Below are 24437 nucleotides of genomic sequence, written 5' to 3'. Positions count from 1 at the left end.
ACCTACTATACAAAAGCATTTGATGAATTTGGTGGCACAGTAGTTTCATTTTCTCCCCCAAATTCATTGAACACAACAGTCAGCGTGAGTCGGGGACAGATAGTCGGACTCTCAAATTTCTACAGTTCTTTTTTAATCTGCCACTTGTGAGGGCTCATTTTAAAGCTCTTGGAGAAAGAAAAAAATTTCACCGGCTTAGTTTTTCAAAAGTCCAAAATTTTATTTTTCTTCCATAGAGTTAACACAGGAATGGCGGCCATTTTGAATTTCAAATATCGCAAAATGTTGGGTAATTTGTTTCGCTAGTTCCAAACATTGCACGGTGACCCCTGATTTTTATTGTTGATTTGGTAAGAGAATGGTTGACAGTTTCATTCAGGAAAGTTCGAGCAAAAGTTTAAGTCTTTCACTTTCAAGGCACAAGCTACCTTAATTCCAGAGTAGGCTTATTGAATTGGTCCTATTGGGATACCACTGTCAAAAATGTTTGCCTTCACAATTTTTTTAAGTCATACCAGCTATTCATTCCGTATCTAAGAAATTCTCAACATTTATCGTGTATTTGTCCCGTCAGTCTTTGACAAATTATTGACACAGACCAATTCTCTAGCATTGCTATTGTATATCACACAAGTGCACAATGTTTTTTACTTTATTAGTCCTCATTACTACTAAATATCTATCTTGGTTTGCCTTAATAATATAGTGGCCCTGAGTAGATAGGGCAGCCTGCAGTGGTCTCACAGGTTGACTGTGATTGGTCCATTTCTTTCTTCCCATAGTATGTAAATTTGTTGTGCAGAGGTGTATCATTACATACACTCACACACTATAACTGTATCTGCCAACATGCTGTAAGTCATGTCAGCCCTATACCAAATTGGCTATGCAGAACTAAAAGCTTCCAGAATATTCTGGGCATTGGGGCGCAATCCTAAACTGAACTCTAAAATTGAGTTGGGTTATCAGCATACATTCAAGCAAACTTTGCACTTGGTAATGTACTTTTGCTTTGCCTCGCACCACTTTTCTTGCATCCATCATGGTACAGGAAGGGCGACATTGTGTAAATATTGGGCAATTTGTTTCTCCAGTACCAAAATTCACATCGTGACCTAATGTTTATTCTTGATATTGAAAGAGAATGGATTAAGGTGGTTGGAAAGGCTAGAGCGTCAGTTATAAATTTCAACAAAACTATTGAAATATAAAAGTAGTCAACATTCTCTGTGGAATAAAAAACTAGTCATTTGGGCACAAAGGCATTGCAGAGTTATAGCCTGTTGAAACTTCTGAAAAACTGACCAAATAAGAAGAAGTTGGGGAGTCCTTAGTGTATTAACTATGGTAGAGGTCCCCTAGCTTTTAATAAAATGTTTGAAAAGGGAAAGTCATTATTTGCTGTTTTTCAGGAAAGTTTGACAAGGCGGTGCTGGCATTCAGAGTGAGTGACTGCTATTGTAAATGCATTTTAGATTCTTTGAGTGTCAAAGAGGTGTCAAAAGTGAGATTAAGCAAAAGACTGCTCTATGACTTCAAAAGAGGGGTGCAAATATGGCTTGTTTTCTACATTTTTGACAGAATAAGTTTTCCTACATAATTGTATACCAAATTAATCCAACTTTGAAATGAGATATGGACATGGAATTTTTACAGCCTATTAACAAGGTTACAGATAAGATTTGTACGGCACAATTTTCCTGTATTTGAAGTACTTTTTGAAAAATCACATTTTGAAATTTGAAAGAATTTTAATAATTTTTTGATATATAAACCCATGTAAAATCATAAAAACAAATTTTATTTACAAATCCTGCCGTACAAATCTTACAATAAATAGTGTCAACATATTTATAACTAATTTGGTAATATTAATACTATCCAATTATTATTAAATTCAAATATGTAAAAAAATATATGAAAAATTAAATTTTAATATTTACTGGTGTCATATTTCAAAATCATGGCTGCAAATATACAATTTTTATTTTCTTTGGAGAATATATTAACTAAGGGAGTTATCCTGAAAATTTGAACGAAATATCTTGATTCTAACACTTGAAACTTGACATTAACTCTGAGAAAAGAATTGGTGCAAAATAGCCTTTCCAACCACCTTAAGTTTGCTTGATCAAAGTTTGCGCAAAAGTTTAGTCTCTCATTCGAGGCAACTACTTTATCACTGAACTCTGCTACATGCACACTGTAAGACCACAGACATTGACACAGTTGTAGAATAACCATACAAATGGATTTATTCAGTGAATTAATAACACTATTCACCTTAATTTTTCCATGTTATCCAAGACAGTTGAACACAAAGTTACAAAAGTAATCTACACAGAAACCAATGGTAAATAGTCAGCATGACTGCCTCTCATTTTTTCCTTTTTAACTTCAGACAAAAAAATATGAATTCATGAAAATTCTATCAGTTTTCTTCAAATATCCTTAAACAATTCCCGGACCAGCACATCAGTGGGTCATATCTTGCGGACAAAAAACAGTGACCAGAGAAAGACTCTGTCACCCTTTTGTACTTGTACATACATACATGGCAAGGATTTTGCGTCCTGTAAAAATGGATGAATTTCAGAAAAATACTACGATTTCACTACACATAAAAAAAATCCATTTTAATGTGTGGTTAAACATGGGAAATTACCGCTAAAAAATCCTACATTCACCTCACTTGCGAGTTGCAATCATTCAACATCCTTGAAAATATTCTCAGACTGAAAACATTAGATACAGGTTTGTAAAATATTTTTAGAGGGTTCTCAATGCTTATTTGAACTTTTGCGCCATGCAGGCAAAGGTTTTGCTTCAAGCAGCAAAAAAGTATCAGAGATTTTGTTCAATCATTAGGGTTTGCAATTCAAAATAGGACAAGGACACAAAATCCTGCTCTGAGAGAATTCTCTTTCCTTCCTGATATTTTTTTAAATAACTAATCTGAGGATTGTAGTAGAAATGCCTTAACTAAGGTACATATAATTTAATAGTGGGATGGAAAAATCAGTTTAAAAAAATACAGGGGCCTTTAAGTGTATCTACTTGTACCTGTTATGGTACTTTTCTGCCAATATGCAGATTACAACTCAGGAGTCAAGATCTTGTCCAAAAATAGCAGTATGATTGTGCCAATTACAGAGCTTACAAAGGTTTGAATCAGACTTTTCATTCTCTGGTCTCCGCCAGACATCTGAAAAATACCGCCTCATTAAACTCCTTGTTTGCTCATATACCCTTTTAGACAGGTCTTTTTTACACCTGGAAAAGTTGTTGCGCCAAATGTTATTAATTAATCAGTCTTAAAAAGACACTAATTCTGTCATACAGCAAAGATTACAGCATGGTGTGTTTTTCCAATACAAAGGGATCTTTTGTGTAAATACAGTGACGGCAGACTCAAAATACAATATCTTTAATAATTTAGAGCTCTTCATCTTCGTCAGGAAGGGCTGTGTCTTGCGCTTCCTGTATGCGAGAGAAAGAATGAAATAACAAGGTTAAAACATTGAATTATTTTGCACCATCAGTGGTTCAAGTGACAGTGAATCTACATAGTTGATTCCACAACCTGTAAAAGTGATGTAACACAATACTGGTGATGAAATCAGGGCTACACAACCTACTGAGGTCTTGACCTCTCAACTTTGATCCCATGTCTACAAACATTCCACATGGTGGTGTACTGGTGTGAAACTATTGCATCATGGCAGTGTGCATTAAAGATAATATGTGAAAGTTTGCCTAAATTTGGCATTTTCCTTCTTTGCATACTGTGAAGTGATTTGTTTGATATCCTTACAGATAGTTATTCTTGAGTGAACAGACACTGGTGCTATCTGCTGACTAAAATATTCTTCCCTACCAACTTAAGAACTTTTACTCCTAAGGCCTTGCTCTCTACATGGATTAGCATGACAATATTTGTAGAGAATGTAGTTTCCTGCTAGAAATTGTGTTTCACGTTTTTCGTAATACTAATGTGTAGTGTACGTGTACTTGGTAATCCTCCGTACAAACTACTTCACATATGTATGCTACCAGAATAACACGCCCTCTTGTTTGAAACCACAAATACTGACACACATTTGATCCTATGTGCAATAAATGAAAACTTCACTTTGCAGGGCTTTGAATGGTAAAAGACATGAGTACTCACTTTAAGATCATGTTCATATTTCGCTGCCAATTGGGGATCCATGGGAACTTCTGGAGGAGCCAGCGCTGGCATAGCAACAAACTCCAGGTTTGGTTCTCCACTTAGTTTCCTTGCCAACCACAAGAAAGGTTTCTCAAAGTTGTAGTTACTCTTCGCACTTATATCGTAATACTACAACATACAAAGAAAGATGTGCTTTAATTTTCATCGCAGAGCAGAAACTATTTGTACCATGGCAAACACAGCCCTTCACAATCTGGTCTCTGAACATTTATTATGAAATTCATTTTGTAAAATTTATTAATTAAAATCTCAGCTCAAACACTTTTTTCCAAATTTTCTTCTCAACAGCAATCAAAATTTCAATTAATAGGGGTTGGGGTGAGAAAGCAAATTCATCAGAAAAGTTTTGAAATGCAAGGAGCAAAATACTGGGAAACCAATGGGTATGGGAAATGTTCTCTAACTCCAAGTATCGGTACAGGCACTGGCAGAACTTCATCCCCTTCATTCCTGTATGTTGGGTTACATTTACAGTTATAAACAATAGAGTTGGGCCAAACCATAGTGGTGACGGCGTCCCAGTTTGTATTTTATAAATCCTACATCGAGGTCTGTCATGTTGATCAGTACATCTTGAAACATTCAGACATGATACAGTGAAAACGTTTGTGTTGAGACACGAGTACAGAGATAAGCTGAAGGATTGAATGTTCTTGTTATTACTTGCACAGTAAATCATACACGTACCTGTAAATTCTTCTTTCTGTGGAAAGTTATTGCTTTTGCTTTGACTTTGCGGTCTTTAATGTCGACTTTATTTCCACACAATACAATTGGGATGTTTTCACACACACGCACCAAATCCCTATGCCAGTTTGGAACATTCTTATAGGTTACTCTTGACGTTACATCAAACATGATGATAGCACACTGACCTGAAAGACATGAGTATTTTGTTAAGAAACTTAAACCCAACCAGTGTTCTCCCTAGGCCCTTCAAGCATCACGTCTCCGTGACGCTTGCCTTGATCGCCGTGACGCTTGCTACAATGCCGTGACGCTTCAGATTTTCCCGACACCCTTGATTGACAGCCCCACTTGACAGCTCAGTGTATTCATTGGCATGGGACATCTGCCAAAACTAGCCTTATCAACATCGTTTTTAGTCCTGAATAGACTTTTTCATGTCGATTGACGAGTTTACATTAGTCAATTGACACGTACATAGGTGTTGAAAAAACACCGGACGAGCGGCACATCGGTGTGGCCGTGACTTTGATCATGTTGGTCGAGCGCCGTGTGAATGGCCGTTTATCAAGTTACGTGGGGATTTACAGTGACATCGACGCCGTGAAAATGCTTGTGGTCAAAGCTATCGGTCAAAAAGGTTTATAAGGCGTCTATACCTGATGACGGTTAGTCTACATGAAATCTCCATGGCAGCATTGCGAATGTAAATTTGTATTTTAATTATTTTTCTGTTCTTGTTGTTGAGACAAACGGTGAAAGTATCAGAGCAAGCAAACGGTAGAGTTCGTGGGCTGCAACGTTACGTGTACGTCATATTACGCTACGCTGACTTGACCTAGTTTCTCGATGTTGGGGTCACTGTCATTTTACAAGTTTTTTTTTTGCTAATTCCGCAATCGTTCTTTTGCATTCTTGTCATCTTTTTTTTTATTTCACGCAAAGTTTTTAAAAACATGAGTTCGGATTAACTTTTTGGTCGCGAAATGATGTCTACAGTGCCATGTGACGTGAACAGGTCGAGCGATTTCCAAGATGGCGGTCGATGTGTGGGCTTTGAGCGTTTCGCGCTGTTTTCAAGTTCAGGTCTCGTTTCAGGTTCGCTAAGGAGGCAAGTTACTAAAACGACAGGTGTTTCATAATTTTGGTGACGATCATCCGTGTAAATACGTCTGAATATTCTGTTATGGTAAACCGTAACAGTTCCTCTATTCATTGGGACCGTGACTGTAATTCCGCGTAACGTGTTTATGTGCTAAAAAACTCGCTGGGGTACACAGCCCTGATTGTGTGGCTTTGTTGCTCTGTATAATTTCGTAAACAAGTGACGCAATGTTTCATCGCAAATGTTTCTCCATGCAATGAGAGTATGAGTTGAATTTTTACAACTGAAGTTGGACTGCTGTATGAATTTATTGCAGTTCATGGTGCCCCTGATATGTATGTTCATGCAGCAGTGTGTAAGTAAATAAAAGGCATATTAAATGACTACAATTTGCAGTGACTGTTTTTATGTTTGTATGTATGTATGTATTTAAATATATGTTAATTTATGCAAATTATTATGTAAATATTATGCAAATTTCCGACATGCTTGCCCTTGATCCTAGGGAGAACACTGCCCAACCATTCTTTATGGCTGACTGCCAGTAACATTTTCGGGATGATTTTCTTACTGAGGTAATGCATGCACATAGATTGTAACTTTACCCCTGCTGACAGCAGTGGTGATAATGGTTATCATAACAACTACAATTTATCTAAACTTTCTGTAATGAAAATATTTCTTGTAGAAACAGTTACTGAATCTCACAGTTGAAAAACATATTACCCGCATAATTATTATAAATTTATTTTGTTTCTATACTAATCTGGGTCAGTGCACTCAAAGCCACTTACAATTCACCAACTTTCATGAACACTTTCAGCAATTCTCAAGGACTTTTTGAGGTCAAAAAATACCATTTTCCAAGTAGAGTCATTTTGTATGATATATCAATTTTACAACATCAAGACCAATTATTTTGTGAGTTATGAAAATCACAGGTGGCTTATCAATACTCTAGGACTTTATTTCATTTTCAAAGGCTTTCTTCCAGGCTTTAAAATTCACGGACTCGCCTCAATCTTAACAGAGAATTTGACAACAGGCCATCTGCTTGGAAAAGGAAGAGACACAATCTTTGCAATGACAACTCTTACCTTGTATATAATAACCGTCACGTAAACCCCCAAACTTTTCTTGTCCTGCAGTGTCCCACACATTAAATTTAATAGGACCATGATTCGTGAAGAATGACACTGGATGAACTTCAACACCAAGTGTGGCTGTAGAAATACAGATAATAAATCAATTGTTACAATGTAGGATATTACAGCATACAATGTATACATATAGACCATTTCTATTTAGCCTTTTGAAGCAAGTTAAATCTGGTCAAACTTGAAAAGTCCATTTTCTGTCCTTGACAGTCCCTACAATGTTACAAATTTAAGTTACAGACCATAGTAAACTTTATGTTGATATTTCAATTATAAATATCCATACTCAGGCTACTGAAGGACATTGCATTGATGTAATGATAAACTGAACATATAGCACAGAGTTTGGTTTGCAACTTCCAATACATTATTACAGAGTATCTAGTCTCAGACACATACAGTTAGTGACGATAGACCACCACCAACTTTTCTTTTGCTGCCTGTAGAGCACAATCTCTAACATTTATAATAGACCACCACTAACTTTCCTTTTGCTGCCTACAATATACAACACACAATCTCTACCAGCTACCATGAATGACCGACAACTGATGCAATCCCTGCTGCAATGATAACACTAAAATTCAAATGCCAGGATGTGGTCATTTTGGCACATACACTCTCATTGGTGGGATGGGAACAGAGGGTATCTGAAGTCAAATGTAACTAGTTTGGTTTGTCATGTCTATGAATGGTGCCTAAAAAAAAGAGTGTGTGTGATCTATGAGAATCTGGTTCTCATTTTGATATAAGAACCAAAAGGAGAGTGATCACAGTGGTTTGTTCTAGCAAACAGTTCCACTTGAAAAGCAACTTTGAAATGCTCCCAAAGTGATCAGGTTTGCATGGTTTTCCTCGAGTTGCTGCAAAGATGAAACTGACGTATTTTCACTTGCTATAACAGAAGTCTTTATCATCAAAATACATTGTTTGAATTTTCATAAATGATTTTTATAGTCTATCTTTCAAGAAAATGCTTTGTAAATACTTAGTTTATACTTACCGATATACTTTTTCTCAAATTCTCCTGTCAGATGCCTTTTTACAAATGTTGTTTTCCCAGTACCACCATCACCAACTAGAACAAGCTGAAAAGATCAGAGCGATAAACATTACATATTGCAACAACTTTCACCCGCAACAGTATGCCTGCGTATTAAGAATGTCAATGAGGCTTCCATCAAAGAAGTGGTAAAAAAGACTACCAAACAAACAAACTCAAACTGAATTCTACTACTGCACGAGCATTTGGATAACTATCGCATGTGCCTTACCAACTCATGATTGTAAAGTGAAGCTCTTTATTTACAGTAATGGACATGCAAGAATTTGACTTGCAGCAATCCTTTGCATAAGTACTGTCACTTACACACTCTTCCACGGATAAATTTCTCATTGAAAGGATAAGTGAATCTCCCTGACTGATTCCTAATAATCTTATGAACCATGCAGCTAAGTTGGACATTGTTTTCAACTTGAACTTGTGCACTGGACTATAATAGCATTGTGTCAAAATGTAAGTGTTTGCTGGTTTACCTTGAATGTTGCTGAAGGTGGAACCTGAGGAGCTGCAGGTTGCGACATATTGTCACTCTGATTGTTTTCCAAAAAAAGGTACGCTGAAATTGTAAAAAGACAGAAAACCTTTCATTAGAAACAGGTGAGGATAATGCCCCCAAAGCACAAAAACTAAATTAATTACGTAAACAATAACATACTGCTGACTACAGTTTTGCATGTTTACATTGGTGAAGCAGGTACGTACAAATAAATACGGTGTGGTTTTATTTCACTTGCTGCTATTGAACTATTAAGTTAGGGTTTCGGTTGAAAGTGTCATGACATACTAATATATGTACAGTTCTAATGATACAGTGTTAAAACTGCACAAAATGTACTTTTCCTCCCTCATAATGATAACAAAGATTACACATTTTTAAAAGGTTGATGGATTTCAATAATACCTGGCTAACAATGCATGGGAAATGCCATTTTGCTTTAGTTCCTGGTGTACAGCTTTGAAGAAGGGATCTAACTCTGGCCAGCTCACAAGCTAGAATGACAGGAGTTTACAAACTTCTCAATACTACAGTGAAGACTTCTCCCTACACCTCAATTGGGTGCCAACAAAATGGTAGTTTCAGAAAACTTGACAACAGAGTATTCAGATCAGTTCTACCAAACCTTCAAATCAAGGCACGTGTTGTAATGTATACTGATGTAAATAGCACAGCTTGCCTTAGTTGGTAATTAGCAGACAGCAGTTTCAGCGTCAAAACCCTCAAGAACGCCTATGATCAGTACATCAACATGTACAATCGACAGTCTAGTTTTGTGGTTGCCAAAGGTATATCATAAACAAATGGTTAACGTTCCCTTTTAAGAACTGAACTGGTCAGTGTTATCAGGCACCAACTGGTTTTGGCGAGTTTACATGAATGAAAATTAGGGTTAGGGGTTTTAGCTGTCTCAGCAGGTATACCCACGATAGTGGACGTCTACGCAGCGTTTTCAATATATAAATTTAATGAAAATCATAAAATTCTCACAAACAGGACATGTCCAAGAAAAGCAGTTACGGCATAGTTATTCGTAGCGGTCTCTTGGATGCAAACATTACCGGAAATGAATCGACTTGACGGTTGAGACTGCTATCGTAAACGGGCGATGATTATACATTATACACGGTTTGCTTTTTTATAACAACAGCAAAATAAATTACTTTGGTCCTCGATACCTGCAAACGGTTCCATTTTCCGATAGGAAGTCGGTGGAACTATGAAGGATCAACATATATCACAACTTTACGGATTTTCGAAGAAAAATGGCTTCATTGATATTTGAATATCATGTCTTCCTCGACACTCTGAGGACAATGCACAGTGTCTGGCTATCTTTTTCACGAGAAAGGAGTGACTGGAGTGAAAAATGTGGCCACACATATATTCTTATACATAAACTCAATACTATACCTTAAAAAATTATCTGAAATGCATAGGATGGCGGAGATATTTTACGATGATACACTTACTCACCACGCTGATCTGACCACAAGATGGCGAAGTTCTGAAAGGCGAATATGCAAACCAGTTTGATCTAGCCGAACCGCGCTAGCTGTCACCTGACAAATTTAGGCGCGCAGGATTGCAAGTGAACTGATTTTGCAATTACTCTCAGACGTTAATTTATAAAACGCGTGCATAAAGTTGTGGTCTTTACTTTAGTATCAACTACGTCTATGTATGAGGAAAATGCGACTTCTTCGGTGCAAAAACGACTCCTATGAAGATTCCCGCAAAAAATGTTTTTCAAATTGTGACCCCAAATGTACACATGATACCCACGTGATAATTGTATGACGTATTACAGTTGTCTTTCATTTCGACTCTTCTTGATGTTTGGAATAATTGAATATTCTCTTTTGCACTTTTTGTTGTTTTCTTCACGTTGTGGATGTTTAGTTTGACCGATTCAAGTCTTTTTGGCAAATAATGTAATATGACCAACACTATGCAAGGCGGTTTGCGGCAGTACGTTAATTACGACAATTTGTCGCAACGGTTGTCCTGCGCACTGCCTAAGACTGACTGTGAGGGCGTCTGGGAAAATTGGTTTTGAGAGATTGGTTTAATTTTAATGGGTGTAGGGGATTTGATGTGGAAATATTACCGCGATTTGGACGATTCTTATTGAAAACCACTCCGACTTTCATGTGTCACCAGTCTTATAGGATATAAAGAGCAGTTAGAAGGACATACAATATGAAAGACCGTCTGACTGCGCTCAAAGCGGTGAGTGTGATTACCGTGTACAGATGTGAACTGCTGAATCGGACTCAAACATCCAAATGTAGGGAACTTGTCATTCATTCATTTCAGTGGAATACATTTTTTTACCAGTTCCTATCTGCCACTTTTCTCACAGGCGCAGAGCGACGATGATGATATGCCAGATGATGTCGCCGTCAACATGGACAGTACCGGCTTTATGGACGAATTTTTCAAAGAGGTAGGCCAGTGGCCAGGTCCGTTTATCGTGCATGACTCCCCCTTTTCGAGGGACACGTTTTCGTAAAAATTACATACACACGGAGGGCCTCTCGCTCATTATCATAATTTTTGTAAGCGGTTGACTATGTGTAAAAATGTATTTAATGTACCTTACTCATTTCTACCTTGATCGTCCCGAGAATTCCCCCTGCCGCCGCTCGTTTTATTTGTGTCCCACGGACGCTTTGAGTTTGAAACTGTGATACGTTCACTTTTTATAATATTTTGTTTTGTTCTCCAGGTTGAAGAAATTCGTAATCATATAGACCATATACAAAGTAATGTCGAAGAAATGAAAAAGAAACACAGTCAAATTTTATCATCGCCACAGACAGACGAAAGTATGTACTGTATATTATTATTGTTTAGTATAAGAAAATGAAACCTATTCTTGTTTACATTAATGAAGAGGATTAAAAAGGGCCAATATAACATATCCTGAAAACCATGATCATAATTATTTCGGTCTCCTGACAAATAACATTAGTTTCATTCACAATCTCTGAATTTATGTACATTTCAGTCAGAAAGTGACACTACATGAATGTTAATGACTACTATCTTGGGCAAAGTAAAAATTCCTGAGGATGGTCAGTGTCTTATGTGCATCTCGTGGGGTTGTGGCATAATATGGAAATTTCATGCTTTCTTTCATAACTTTGAAAGAGAGAGAGAGTTCAATGGTTACAGGAAAGTGATCACTTCGTCACAGTATTAACTTTTTTCCATCCAGAAATCCTTCCCTGAGATTTAAATCAGACCTTTACAGACACACCCACATTGTTTGAAATGAAGTGAAACAGACAACATGCAGACACATTTGTGATAACACATCAGATTTCTCAACCTGAAAACCATCATGTCAGCTTTATTGAAATGTACACAAAAGCAGCTGGTGAATCTTAAAATGATGTCATAATTTATACACAGGCTTGCATTTGAGATGACAGTGCACAAAACTCAAGCAGACATGAAATGCAGAGCCAGGCACAAAATAATAACACTTGTACTTTTCCATCCCAAGTTTATTATTTTCCTGCCCAATAATGTGTTTTAGTTCTGTAAAGACTTTGAGTACTAGTGTATAATAGAACATTGATTTGTTCATTTTACATTATATGCCGCTATACAAAAGCAACAATAGTATATTTACATTAGTTTTGCTGTGCATATTCCTGCGTTGTAGAGACTACCAGCTGTCACAATGTGACACAATTTCGTGCAGAAAGAATGAAATAAACCAAAGAATGTGACCCTGAAGTTGGTTTTGAACAACATTCAGAAAATATCATTTGATGTGGATGCATATTTATCCTGTTAATATATAAATGTCTCATATCTCTGATTACAAGTGACCCTTTAAAGTTTTTTTGTTTGTTTTTGTGCCCATTTTTATTTTTCACAATTTTCCATATTATTGCATTTTTGATTGATATGGGCTTTGAAAATTTGTTCTGAAATTTGTGATAACACATCCAACACATCACAAATGAACATTAAGAAGATTAGTTGTGTATTCATGTTTGATATTATCACTGAATCACATCCTGCCATTATTCATGACAATTGGTCCTGTTATTTGCCAGAAATATCTACATTAAAAAAAATTATATCTCATAAATATCTCATGTAAAATTACTAAATTATGTTGCTCATGTGTAAATCCTGCATTAGTTGTTACCTGTGTATTCAGATCAGTTTATTTAGGACAAACATTCTCCATGGGAGACATCATTGATATTTTGCATAAAGAGCATAGCAACAATTATTAAGAAGTTAATCATTATAATTTTTTTTCTTTTCAACCCAGTTCATCAAAGAGGTCACAGTAATAATTTTGGAAACTTCTCTTAAAAAAAAAATTTCCTCAAAGCTTTCAACTCTGATTTTAACACTGTTCTATAGACTAGCCCACAATTTTTTTTCAGCTCAAAATGGCAATCTGTTAATTAATGATTTGTACAACCACACCAGTAATTTGATTTCACAAGCTCTTCAGAGCGATACTTTCTACACTCAACGTGGAAAGTTAAAATCTGGTAGCTACTCAGCTACTTGTTTTATTCCAATTACTCTACACAATAGGAAAGAGATCTTTATGATGGTGAACTTTGACCAGCGCTACTACTTCTCATTTTGAATCACATAGGAATAGCAAAACAACACAATTTAATTTTAACCTAGTTATTCAGTGAAGAACGATAGCATGCTATAATGCAGGATTGTAAACTGCAGCTTTAAAACTTACAAACTCAATTTTTCAAATGAAGAGTCATTGATGCAAACTGAAAATATTCATTTTTATTAGGTCTCATTAATTTGTTAATATGCCAAGTCAAATCCATGTAAAGTTTTTGTTTGTAGTACATGTGTAAATATGTTAAAGGATAATGGCAATATATCAGTAGGACAAAGTTCAGAAGCCATTTAAAATAAATGTTGATTTTCACGTGCCCATAAATATAATGTACAAGTTCTTTTTTCTCGGAAAGACGTGTTATTGAACAACTCTTTTTCAGCTTGTCATGTCATGTTCTGTACAAGACACTTCTTAACAACACTGGAAAAGGGCCCTACCAAGTGGCTGGGCCTAGGGAGGGGGCACCCAGTGGCTAGGCTTGCAGAGGGGTTAGGGAGAGAGGGAAGGGTTTGAAAGGTTACAATAGTATGTACTACTGGTACCATTTAAAATCATGTCGATACCTGTATTGGGAAATTGGAAAAGTTTGATGCTGTAGTACAATAAAATGCTTGGTGTACTTGTTGCAGCTTGTGTACAAACCTTAATTGTCAAGTTAAGATTGATGAGTTTCATATCAGGCTGCACATTCTATGTGCAGTGTTTTTCTCTTTCATCGTCAGTTTGTTTGTACCTTTGGTGATTTATGCACGTTTGTTGACGAGGTCCTCCATTACAATGAATTGCTTTCATGGGCATTATTATTATCAGACAAGTTTTTTTGGCTACATAATACATGATGGTGCTTAAACACAGTGTAGTTATAACAAGTTTACCAGATATGAACTGAATGGCCTCGCGTGCACATTTTGTAAAGTACTTCTTAGGGTATTGGCTTTTATGAAGAAGGAAAATGTGTCAATAGATGACAAAATTTGTTCCCGAATTTCTCAAAATTAGAATAGTTGGACGATAAAATGTTTCAAAGTTATAATATGAATATAGAATGTAAAGTACAGCTTATAAACATTGGAAATTTACAGAATTAAAACTTTTACAAATCTTTTACATTACATTGTTTTTATTCCCGAAATTAATCCAATCTATCTAAATTTGACATTATCCCCACTGTATTACGCAATGAAAAAAAAGAAAAGAAACCATTTGAAAAATTATGATCCACCAATATCTGTCGATGCAAGTGCAAATGGCTGAGCAGGCTCTTGACTGGCAGAGGTCGCGTTTGCGTATAAATTCTGCATATTTCACATAAAATTGCCATGTAGAACGAGTTGACCTACTTCACAGTATCTCAATGCGCCCAAAAACGATACAATCATCTGTGCCGCGCCGTGTAGCAGCAAAATGAGTTCGTGACCTTTGAAGGACGCGTTTCAAAAAATAAATACCCATGGGAACCTGCTCACCATGCCACGCAACTCATGTACAGCTGACTATGGTGCACTTGTCAGGCGATGGTCGATGATTCTGGTTATTGCCTATATTGTCAAGTTCAATGCCTAATTTACGGAAACACGAACTCTGTCTAGTGTATTCGAAGCTCTGCGTACAGGTTGTGCACACGGCCTCTACCACGTGGTGTCCTGTGGACAGTGTGGTACAAGCCATCGGCCTACCACCGTACCGCCGGGAAACGCAGACCTATTGTACGCAGGAGGTAGCCTACTGCTGCTGATTTAACATCAATGCCAACATGGAAATCTCATGAAAAATTTGTCATTGTTGGTTCTGTAGCTAATACAATCTTGAAAAGCAACTTAAAAGACACAGACTGTCAATACATCGCCATAATATTATGCTGATCTCAGCGGAACCATGCCGGAATATAAATTCGCTGACACACACACAAGATTGAAAAGTGTCACTCTACATCTCATTCTCAGAGAAAAATGCATTGATCAAATATTATGACGCTTACCTTCGATAATCTAGCTTTTGGTTCGCTATGTCCAGAGTAACCCACACGATTCTTAAAGTCAAACGTCGACACGACGACATCAACAGTCAAAACTCAAGATTAGCGATCAGCGCGGCCGAGTGACTGGATTCAGAAATCACTTTGTGTAAAATGTTTTAGTATAGCGCCCTCAAACATACTTATTTAGCCTCCCATAGACTTATACAGGCCACAAATTTTCTTTTACTCATAACTTGATAAATTCGCAAAGCACAACCACCAAAAACTAATCAGTTCTTGCAAATTTGAAGAACAAATTGTGTGCGAAATGTGATCGGAATCTGCCAAGCCGTTTTTGAGATATCGTGCTAACAGACAGACACACACACACACACACAGAAACGCCTAAACCATAACCTCGCTGCGCGCATGCGCACGCGAGGTAAAAATAGCACTTATAATGTTGATGCAGTTGTTTTCACAGTGGTTGTGACCAATGCCCCATAGCTTGTATGTGTGTGAGCATATTTGAAGTCTCTCGAGTCAATTTTCAGGTAACACACAATTGCATGAATAATTCACCACGGATTTCTTCAGAAGTGCCATTTTATAAACAAGACCACCAGGTCGTTTCCCACTAACATGGCATTGTCTAATTTTAGTTTTCCAAGAGATCAGAGTGAAGATGACTCATCTATTTAAGATAGCATTGAACTTTACCAATACACTTTTTTCAAAGCAATATTTCTTAAGAAAGATGATTTTAAAGCCCCCTCATACTATATATTTTCTAAAAGTAGAGAATCTTAAGTTTTGTATGGTAGCAATAATTTACTAGAAGGATGAAAGGAGAGTACATATTTTTGGTAGAAAATCTCAATTTTGGTATTAATGATAAAAGGTAATTTAAGTCAAAAACTTGATACTATATGAAATTTAATGTCTCATTTGAAACTGGAGTATATGTAGAAAAAACGACAATTTTTCTTTTGCTTTATCTATTCTCATTCTGTAAATGGCAAATATTGAAAGACTGACATTCAAAAAAGTGATTAAAATCATCATAAGAAAAATTGAAATGGCTCCTATTCAAAATATAACAACTTTACTGCCAAACACAGGTGTTGTTTTGGTATACAATATTTAAAGAATAAAATGTGAAAATGTCACAAAATTTTATCCAGCCAAAGAGGAGCTAATTATTTTTGAATGTTGAAAATGGGAGATTTACACTACTTTCTCACCCAACTTATGGTGCTTGTCATGCTAAAAGGTGAACCCAACCAATATTTTAATCATTAGTAAACAAATTAACGAAAATTGAATGAATCTTTGCAAAATATGTTGTGTTATGTACACCACCTTTAGATATCATGTTCATTGATAATTGTAAAAAAGCAACGATACAGCTGGGGGTCTATTACATTCTTTTGATAAGGTCACCAGGTCTTCTAGGATTAATTAGAAATGAAAGATTGAAATTGCAGGGATAGGTCAGTTGGGAGATGTTGCCCCATTCATGTACTGCACATAGATGAACACCTCCCCTGGTCAGATCACTGATTGCGGTGTTGTAAGTAATTTATGGCGACTAAAACTTTCGTTTGTTGGGTACAAATATGACAATGACAGGCCAGAAAATTTATAAGATATAGAAATGGCGTTGATTGGCATCTATACATATATGCCTGGTGTGTTTGTAACATGCTTCTTTCAAAAGTATTGCATGTTCACCTGGTGGTCTCAGCTAGGCAAACTGATCTGTCTCAAGCTTTTCTCTGCATAATCATATTTCTTTGGCTCTGTCCTCAGTACATGTTCCTGCTTTGAAATTTTGGCCTCTGTGGATTGTTTTCATGGCAATATGGGTCACAGTTACATCAATGATAATGGTGATGACGATGATGATGATGACGATGATGTCAGATGATGATGATGGTAGTTGTTGTGATTATGTTTATGATTGTATGTACTGTTTTAAAAGATGATAATGATGATGATGATAATGACGATGACGATGATGGTGATGATGATGGTGGTGGTGGTGTGATGATTGGGCTGTTATCGTGAGGAGGAAGGAAGGGCCTTTGATGAAAATCATCCCACCTTTGCAAGAAACAGCAACCGCACAGTACTATTAAAGAGTAATCTATACAGACATTGTGCCCAGGCAATTTTACCCCAGTAAGGCTTTGTACTGTACAGAGGAATCTATACAGATGTTGTGTCCAGCCAATATTACCCCAGTAAGGCTTTGTAAGGATGATACCGTGCCCCAGGAATACATCTCAGTGAAAAGTAATTATGGATTTTGACATTTGCCAAGTTGTTTGTCAGAAAGTTCCTCACCCCAGGGTTGGAGATAACACTCATCCCCACTCCCTCTCCTAAGAGCAAAAAATACCAGGGGCAAATTGACTGTCCTGACTGTTGAGTACAAACAAATACATCAAAGTATTCATTGATGGTACTGTTTTAGACAAAGCCCTGTTTTTATCCCAGAAACGTAAATTCCCATCTCTTTCCAGCGGGTATCAAATTCTATTCATAGCAGTGTACAGGTCTTTTTATCCTTTCTTATGAATATGGGATGAATGGTTTTTGAAGAACAAACCCCTAATACCATCTCGAGGGCAATAACCACACATACTGCAAATACCGCTGTTTGGTAGATCAGCTGTTCCGGAAAACTGTGTGCTCTCTTTCAGATTAAATATGATCCTTATCATCATCCTGCGTATTAGTATATAAAAAGTCTATTTATTTTTTTTGCTTGAATCAAGTTACCAATGACAATCATAATATGAAATAATATTCTGATGATCAAGGTAACAGATAAAGAATAGTCTAGTTTACACCTTGTCAGCCTACACATCATAGATATTGCCCCAACTCTGTATACACCAAATGCACTGAGCTGTTACTGTGTGTGGTAGGCGTTTCAGTCCGAGGCAAGTTTGGGTTGGGTTTTATTTATCAGCGTGGCAGTTCAGGTGTGGCATGAACTCTGGACTCTGTCCGTAAAATAGAGATGATGAAAGTGACCAGCAATGACTAGCATCTACAATAAAAAAACTGACCTTTACAGATAACCACAAGTTCATATTCTCTTTCCCCAGCCTCAAAGACATGACATTGATACTTGTAATGTGTGTTGTATCAGTCAAGCTGAAAACAATGGTACGAAATGTTAGTGGTTTCCCATTAAGGCCATTTAAATATTGATTCCTTTCATAAAATCATAGAAGAATCGTCCTGTTCTATAGCACTTTTTGAGCTTGCAAATATAGTAAATTTTTAGCTTTATTGTTTACATATGGGAGCTGTAGTTCTACCACTAGTGTGTCTGTTTATCTCTCAACACAATGTTACAAAAATTGCTTATCAGATTCAAGTGAAGTTTGGTGTGTGGATGTAGATATCAGGTATAAAGAACTAGAAAGAGTTTGGACACTTAGGCTTGCATAATTAGTATTGATTTGCATAATTGCCAGTTTTACATCTGCTGACATCCTGTCAATCTGTATCCAAAATTTTGATGAAATTCAGTTTACGTCTTGCAAGTGATGGAGCAAGTATCTTAGGTATCTTTAAATGATTGCAAATTAAGGAAACTTTTTTCTTTTTTGGTCAAAATGTCTCCAGAGCAACTGGTCCGAGAGCTTTCAAATTTGATGGTTGGATGGTTTAGATGACTTCAATCAGATGTTTACAACAGATGAAAAAATTTGCATATGCAGATTTCTGTGGCCAATGTTCTTATTTTTGGTCCAAATATCAATTTCTCTGAAATCATCTTTTTGAAATTTGCTTTATGGGTATCTAGGAGTGATTTTATTCAGAGATTCTAAAATGATTACAAAATGTCCACATGAAAAATTCTTTTGGCCCATTTTCTCAGGTTTTATTGAAACATTTCCTCTGAAACTCTTGCTCCTGAAGCACGCTCAGTCTAGATCTGGTCAATTTAGCTGTTATTTCCCAGCTACTTTGCCTGTTCTGTCCACAATTATCACTTTTAATTCGGAAACATAGAATATTATGTATATTAAAGGTGGTTATTTAAGATTAAAATGTAGGGACTAATTCAATGCTTTACAAAAGAGCAACTTACTCGTAAATTTGCCGTCTTATATGGTAGGAATATTTATCCACAACATAAGAGAGAGAGAGAGAGAGAGAGAGAGAGAGAGAGAGAGAGAGAGAGAGAGACAGAGAGAGAGAGAGGAGAGAGAGAGGAGAGGAGAGAGAGAGAGAGAGAGAGAGGAGAGAGAGAGCGTGAATGACTGAACAAGATCTGAAAGAAAAAAGATATATTTGTAATTTTGTTCCTATGCTGTCAGTAGTAGTGCGGATTTTTCCCTTTACAATTATTTCTGGAAAGTACACTTATTTTTTCGAGGATATCTCTAATGGAGTCCAGAAAAGGCTTTGTCTATTTTAGCAACACCAATTTAGTGAATTGTCAGCTGCTTGTAAGTGCATAAGTCAACTGATAGCAGGCCATCCCCAAGGGGAGAGACTCGGGGTACATGTCTTATATATGCATTTCTCTGTGAGTGACCTCTTTTTATAACTAGAATGGTGAGGGGATGGGGAAGTAGAGGAGAAGCTGAACATGTTTCCTGTTTCTAATCCCCTGTAATCAAAATGTGAGACTCGAGGGTACAATATAAGCACATCTTTGTGCAAAATAATGGAAGTTCCTCTGATTGGTTAATTTAGAATTTGTTGAATTTTCTAACTGCCAGCTTGCAATTCTGGCAACTATGGATGAGTAATAAATGTGGTTAATAATTATGAAGTCCTGGAGTGTAATTAAAAAAAATATACAATTTGTATTACAGCAAGTGGCATAAAATTATGTTACAGAGGTAACTTACATTTGTGCTTTTAAGGAGCTCATGATATGAGCGGAGATTCTGTCGGAATTTATCGTAGACAAAACATCAGCTGAGCATAATAATCTGCTTGGAATATTTTGCATCGATATAACAGCAGTGAACAACATTTTGTCATACAAACCAGCAAAAACATACAAAGGAAAGCAATTTGGTTGAGTTCTTTGTCCGCAAATTTGTGGGTCGTGAACTTGTGCATCTCTATACAAAATATTTAGTGATAAACTCTGCCAGATAAGACACTCAAAACACTGACCTTGGAAATGTAATAAGGTTATTCAGGGGGTTGCTATGGAATTTGTAGGAACAACTATGGACTCAACATATTGCAATTTTCAGCTGCAATGTTTCATTTCTCATCCAAAATCAGTGACGGTAAATCTGTTTCAGTGTTTAAAATTTTAATTAATTGTCCCTTTAGTGAAAACCGGAGTGAAACATAATTCGCATATGTCTGAAACCGTGCTTAATTAAAACAAAGCTTTCATCGTAGGCTCGTAGCTCGCTGGCTTTATTGTTTTGTTTTTGTACAACCGAGTCATATGTTAAAGGAAACGCTGAGGTGTACATGCCCTCAGTCACAGAGAAGGAAAGAAAAGGAAAAAAAAGAGCTCAAATTCCCTTCTAGAGGGCCTCTTCTGTTAAAAGCATGATTTGACTAATGATTTTTTATGCAGTTTACATACACCCAGCCCCACCCTTTTCTATATTTCACCCGATGATTCAACGCAGCCTCTGCATAAAGCATCTAGTGCTAGGCCCCTGTCAGTTTTGACATTTTCAATAACTCTTTGGAATAATCTCTACCTTTTCAGAAAGGAATCAAGGTGTTGGCAGATGGTGGATTTTGATTTTGTTTTAAAAAAAAATTTTTGTCTCTGTACTGTGTGAGTGTGGATGCAGTGTGCCGGTAGTAGTTGAGCGTAATCCAATTACTACATGTTAAGTATTTTATTTCATGGATATATAGAGAGAGCCTTTTTTAAACCAGCGCTAACGTAATATTGACACTGCCCCTATTGTACATACATTACATCACTAGTGTTTGAAATGTCAAAGACAATTAAAAGATGGGACAATGTAATTGAATTTCACCTAATGATATCAGTATGACCAGCACAAGACCCCGGTTTGTCTTCTGACTGTTTTGCATATTTGTGAGTAAATAATAATTAATGGTATAATTAGAAAATGACAAACGAGATGCATGTAAATAATTACATATACTGAGGGAAATATTGGCTTGTGCATTCCACACAATGTAGAGTACCTGAATTCACCTTGCCTTCATTCCATTCATGATGGTAGCTTCTGCTGGGCATATGTAATTTTGTGGTTGGGTAATTCCATTTCTTCCTCAGGGGTGGTAGCTGCACACATAGTGTTAGAGCTTTGCTGCTGTCTGCGATTGCTATGCCGTAGCTTAAGCCATGGTTGGGGCTAATTTTTGGCAATCGTGCAATGACTTTGTCCTGTTTCCATGCTGACATTGACAACATTGACATTGACAGTGGAATTAATATTTCAATCCCAAGTATTTTCACTGACTGTCACATAGTATCCCCTCCTCCCCCGTTAGTTGTCAAAGCAAATTTCTATGTTTACCTAGCAACATTATTTCAGAGTTTTTTCTAGCTCGAAATGTTAAACAATCTTGTCTGGTTGTAGAGTCATTTATAGAAACAGTGTAATTTTTCCTGTTGAGAGGTTACCTGTTTTATATACCACTGGAAAACATTCACGGAAACCCATTAGAGACTAAATGGTTATTTCCCTGAATAAAATCATTTTGAAGTGTAAGCCTACATAGTGAAATGCCAGACAAATAAATACAGATGCAGCATTATTGCCAATGGGACAGTAATGTACACTGTCTTTATCAGCCACCGTCATCTGTCTGACGATGAGAGAGTTGTCTATTTACTTCAGGTTGGCCACACCCACATCATGTAAACTACACAAGCTCATAAGTAAATGCAAGTTATGTGAATGACTATATACATGTAGATGGTTATCACATTAGCAATGTCACTGGGTCAAAGGGGAAAGGTTGCCACATTGCTTTTAGAACAAGCTTGAAACATTAATCATGGCAAATTCAAGTATATTTATTCCCTGAATCAGCAATTCGGATTTAATTCTGTTATGGTGGCAAATTTGTAACCCCCCACTGTAGTTTGGCTTTTAAAATTTGTAAAATTTCCAACATGGTGGCATGTTTATTTTTCCCAAACTATTTTATTATGTGATTGCAAAAATTCTGTAAATTTTCCATGTCATATTTGCCAAGTCAGCATTTTTGGTGTTTTGAACCCTTCCACTGCCAGGCATGTCACTTTCCAGCAACTGAGTCAGTGAAAAAGCAGTATTGAACCAATAGCAACGCTTATTTTTACCTACATTGTACTTGGCATTGTATAATACAGCTGGTTCAGTCAGTAATATTAATGCGTACAGTATCTGTTTTCATGGGCCTTCAAATGTTAAAATCCTTGTTTGGCTCCTGTTACACTGGTTTTAACCAACTTGACCTGACCTGACCTGTGAACTTTGCAAGATATTTGTCAATTGTGCTTGTCGTTTTCCTGTTGGGTTTTTAACAAATTCATATTGCTCAGTGAATAACTTCTCCAATTTTAGCTACTGTGTGATTGAAATGAAATACCGCTGCACTAACGCCCTGCTACTGGTACAAGGATTCTGTTGCTGTTTACATTTCACTGGTATTTGGAATACAACTTTTATTCAATTTTAGAGCACTTTGAGTTTTAGACAGTAGTCTTACATTCAAATACTTTTACAGTTCGGTTCCTAAGGGAAAGTGTTAATGACAATAAAAGTCCTGGTAAGATTAGTGTAGAAATAGAAAAAAAATTACAATTAGACAAAAGTATATTAGTGTCCTTTCCTAATTCCTTCATAGTTACCTTTTACAGTTCTAAAACTCTGTCTTGTGTACAAATATTGTAACAATGGTTCTACATGACTGTAAGTTTGTCCTTCCTAACTTGGACTGTCTTCTTGCTAAACAGGTTTTCAATGTTAGTTTCAGCATCTAATGATCTATATTACTGAATTTGTTATGCTTTGCATATCTGTTCTGTTGCTTCAGAATGACATTGCAAGGAACGTCTAGGTGGAGTTGTGATTCTGTGCTCCATATTCAGTTGTTGGCCATTAGAACACCAACCTTTTTATAGATACTACATACAGTACAATAGTTTCATTGATCATTAGTTGCGTTTACTACTTGAAAACTGTCAGCCCTCTCGAACAATCTGACGTCTTATTGATTCAATAGCAATCTCCTCGACCCAGGAAAATTCTTGCATTTTTTATATACATGGCTATTGGGCTGCTTTAAGACAGTATTCATAAATTCCTGGAATGTCTTGAAGAGTTTGGAAACCTTGAATGTTAGAGGACACAATGATTTAGAGCACGGTCCCTCCTTTTGTGGAGGGACCGTGTTTAGAGCCTTGATGTATGACCCATCTGTCAGACTTGGTGAAAGTAACCCAATTGAAGATATTCCTGTTTGTATATATGGAGTAGGGTCTTCTGATACCAGTGATTGTATTAGACTAGGAGGAAAAAATGTCCTGAACAGAGTTTGGTCATTACACACTGCCATCATGTGTCCTCATATTGGGGTCAGCCAACTAACTGGCCAACCCCACCCATCAAATTTGGGTTAGTCAACCAATCTGTCAACCCAACCCATCACACTGGGCTCAGTCAACCAACCTGCATACCCCACCCATCACACTGGGCTCAGTCAACCAACCTGCCAGTTCCACCCATCACGTTATAACAAGGTCATTGTCAAATAAGTCTCCCAGGCACATCTTTAAATTTACTGTTTCCAATTATTTGATTTTGATTCTGACAAGGTGGAATCTCATTTGATGTCTGGCGGTGCCAAAAATATCAAAAGTATATCTCCAACTACTTTTCTGAGGACAGAATTGTTCAGTAAGAGCACTGTATGAAAATGGGACGTTATGCATCATACTTGTAAATTGTAGTTTACAAAGAGAGAAAGAGCCAATATGTACATGTAGCCTGTTTAATTAATTCTGCTTTGATATCTTCTATGTAGTTCTGGATTTGTGATTTTACTAAAAACTACCTTTTGGATAATTCTGAAAGTGCACAAAAATTCCTATCTGTGTCAATGAAAATGGTGTAGTCTATCAGGTAAGGG

The 24437-nt window shown here is 36.7% G+C and overlaps 2 protein-coding genes across 5 annotated transcripts in view; one reads left to right on the top strand and one right to left on the bottom strand.

Annotated features, from left to right (window-relative positions):
- Positions 1-2229: 2229 nt before the first annotated feature.
- On the bottom strand, positions 2230-10525 carry LOC139145704 (GTP-binding nuclear protein Ran). Of its 3 annotated transcripts, none has more exons than XM_070717014.1 (7): positions 10215-10525; positions 8720-8802; positions 8187-8271; positions 7124-7249; positions 4922-5109; positions 4172-4342; positions 2230-3480 (listed from the first exon to the last, which is right to left on the bottom strand). In XM_070717014.1, exons 2-7 carry the CDS (start codon positions 8765-8767, stop codon positions 3436-3438), a joined length of 663 nt encoding a protein of 220 aa, XP_070573115.1. In that variant the 5' UTR covers positions 8768-8802; positions 10215-10525; the 3' UTR covers positions 2230-3435. The 3 variants fall into 3 exon arrangements, with proteins under 3 accessions (XP_070573115.1, XP_070573116.1, XP_070573114.1); XM_070717015.1 differs by having other exon boundaries at positions 10219-10522; XM_070717013.1 differs by having other exon boundaries at positions 10156-10342.
- Positions 10526-10753: 228 nt separating this feature from the next.
- The window catches only part of LOC139145703 (syntaxin-like), a 73816-nt gene continuing 60132 nt past the window's right edge, over positions 10754-24437 (top strand). The window contains exons 1-3 of one of the 2 annotated variants that reach the window (XM_070717012.1): positions 10754-10974; positions 11108-11191; positions 11474-11573. In XM_070717012.1, coding sequence (XP_070573113.1) covers positions 10945-10974; positions 11108-11191; positions 11474-11573 — 214 coding nt within the window. In that variant the 5' untranslated portion in view covers positions 10754-10944. The remainder of the gene's footprint in view (positions 10975-11107; positions 11192-11473; positions 11574-24437) is intronic. The other variant, XM_070717011.1, reaches the window with a different exon arrangement.

This window comes from Ptychodera flava, chromosome 12, assembly GCF_041260155.1.
Source record: "Ptychodera flava strain L36383 chromosome 12, AS_Pfla_20210202, whole genome shotgun sequence".
Taxonomy (NCBI): domain Eukaryota; kingdom Metazoa; phylum Hemichordata; class Enteropneusta; family Ptychoderidae; genus Ptychodera; species Ptychodera flava.
Note: the sequence above shows the minus strand (reverse complement) of the source record. Positions and strands in the feature narration are given on the sequence as shown.

Coding starts and splice junctions, on each gene's coding strand:
- LOC139145704 (XM_070717014.1), bottom strand. CDS start 8,767: ATGTCGCAACCTGCAGCTCCTCAGGTTCCACCTTCAGCAACATTCAAG. Junction 8,272..8,719: donor CACCTTCAGCAACATTCAAG/GTAAACCAGCAA, acceptor TGATCTTTTCAG/CTTGTTCTAGTTGGTGATGG. Junction 3,481..4,171: donor AATATGAACATGATCTTAAA/GTGAGTACTCAT, acceptor TCTCGCATACAG/GAAGCGCAAGACACAGCCCT.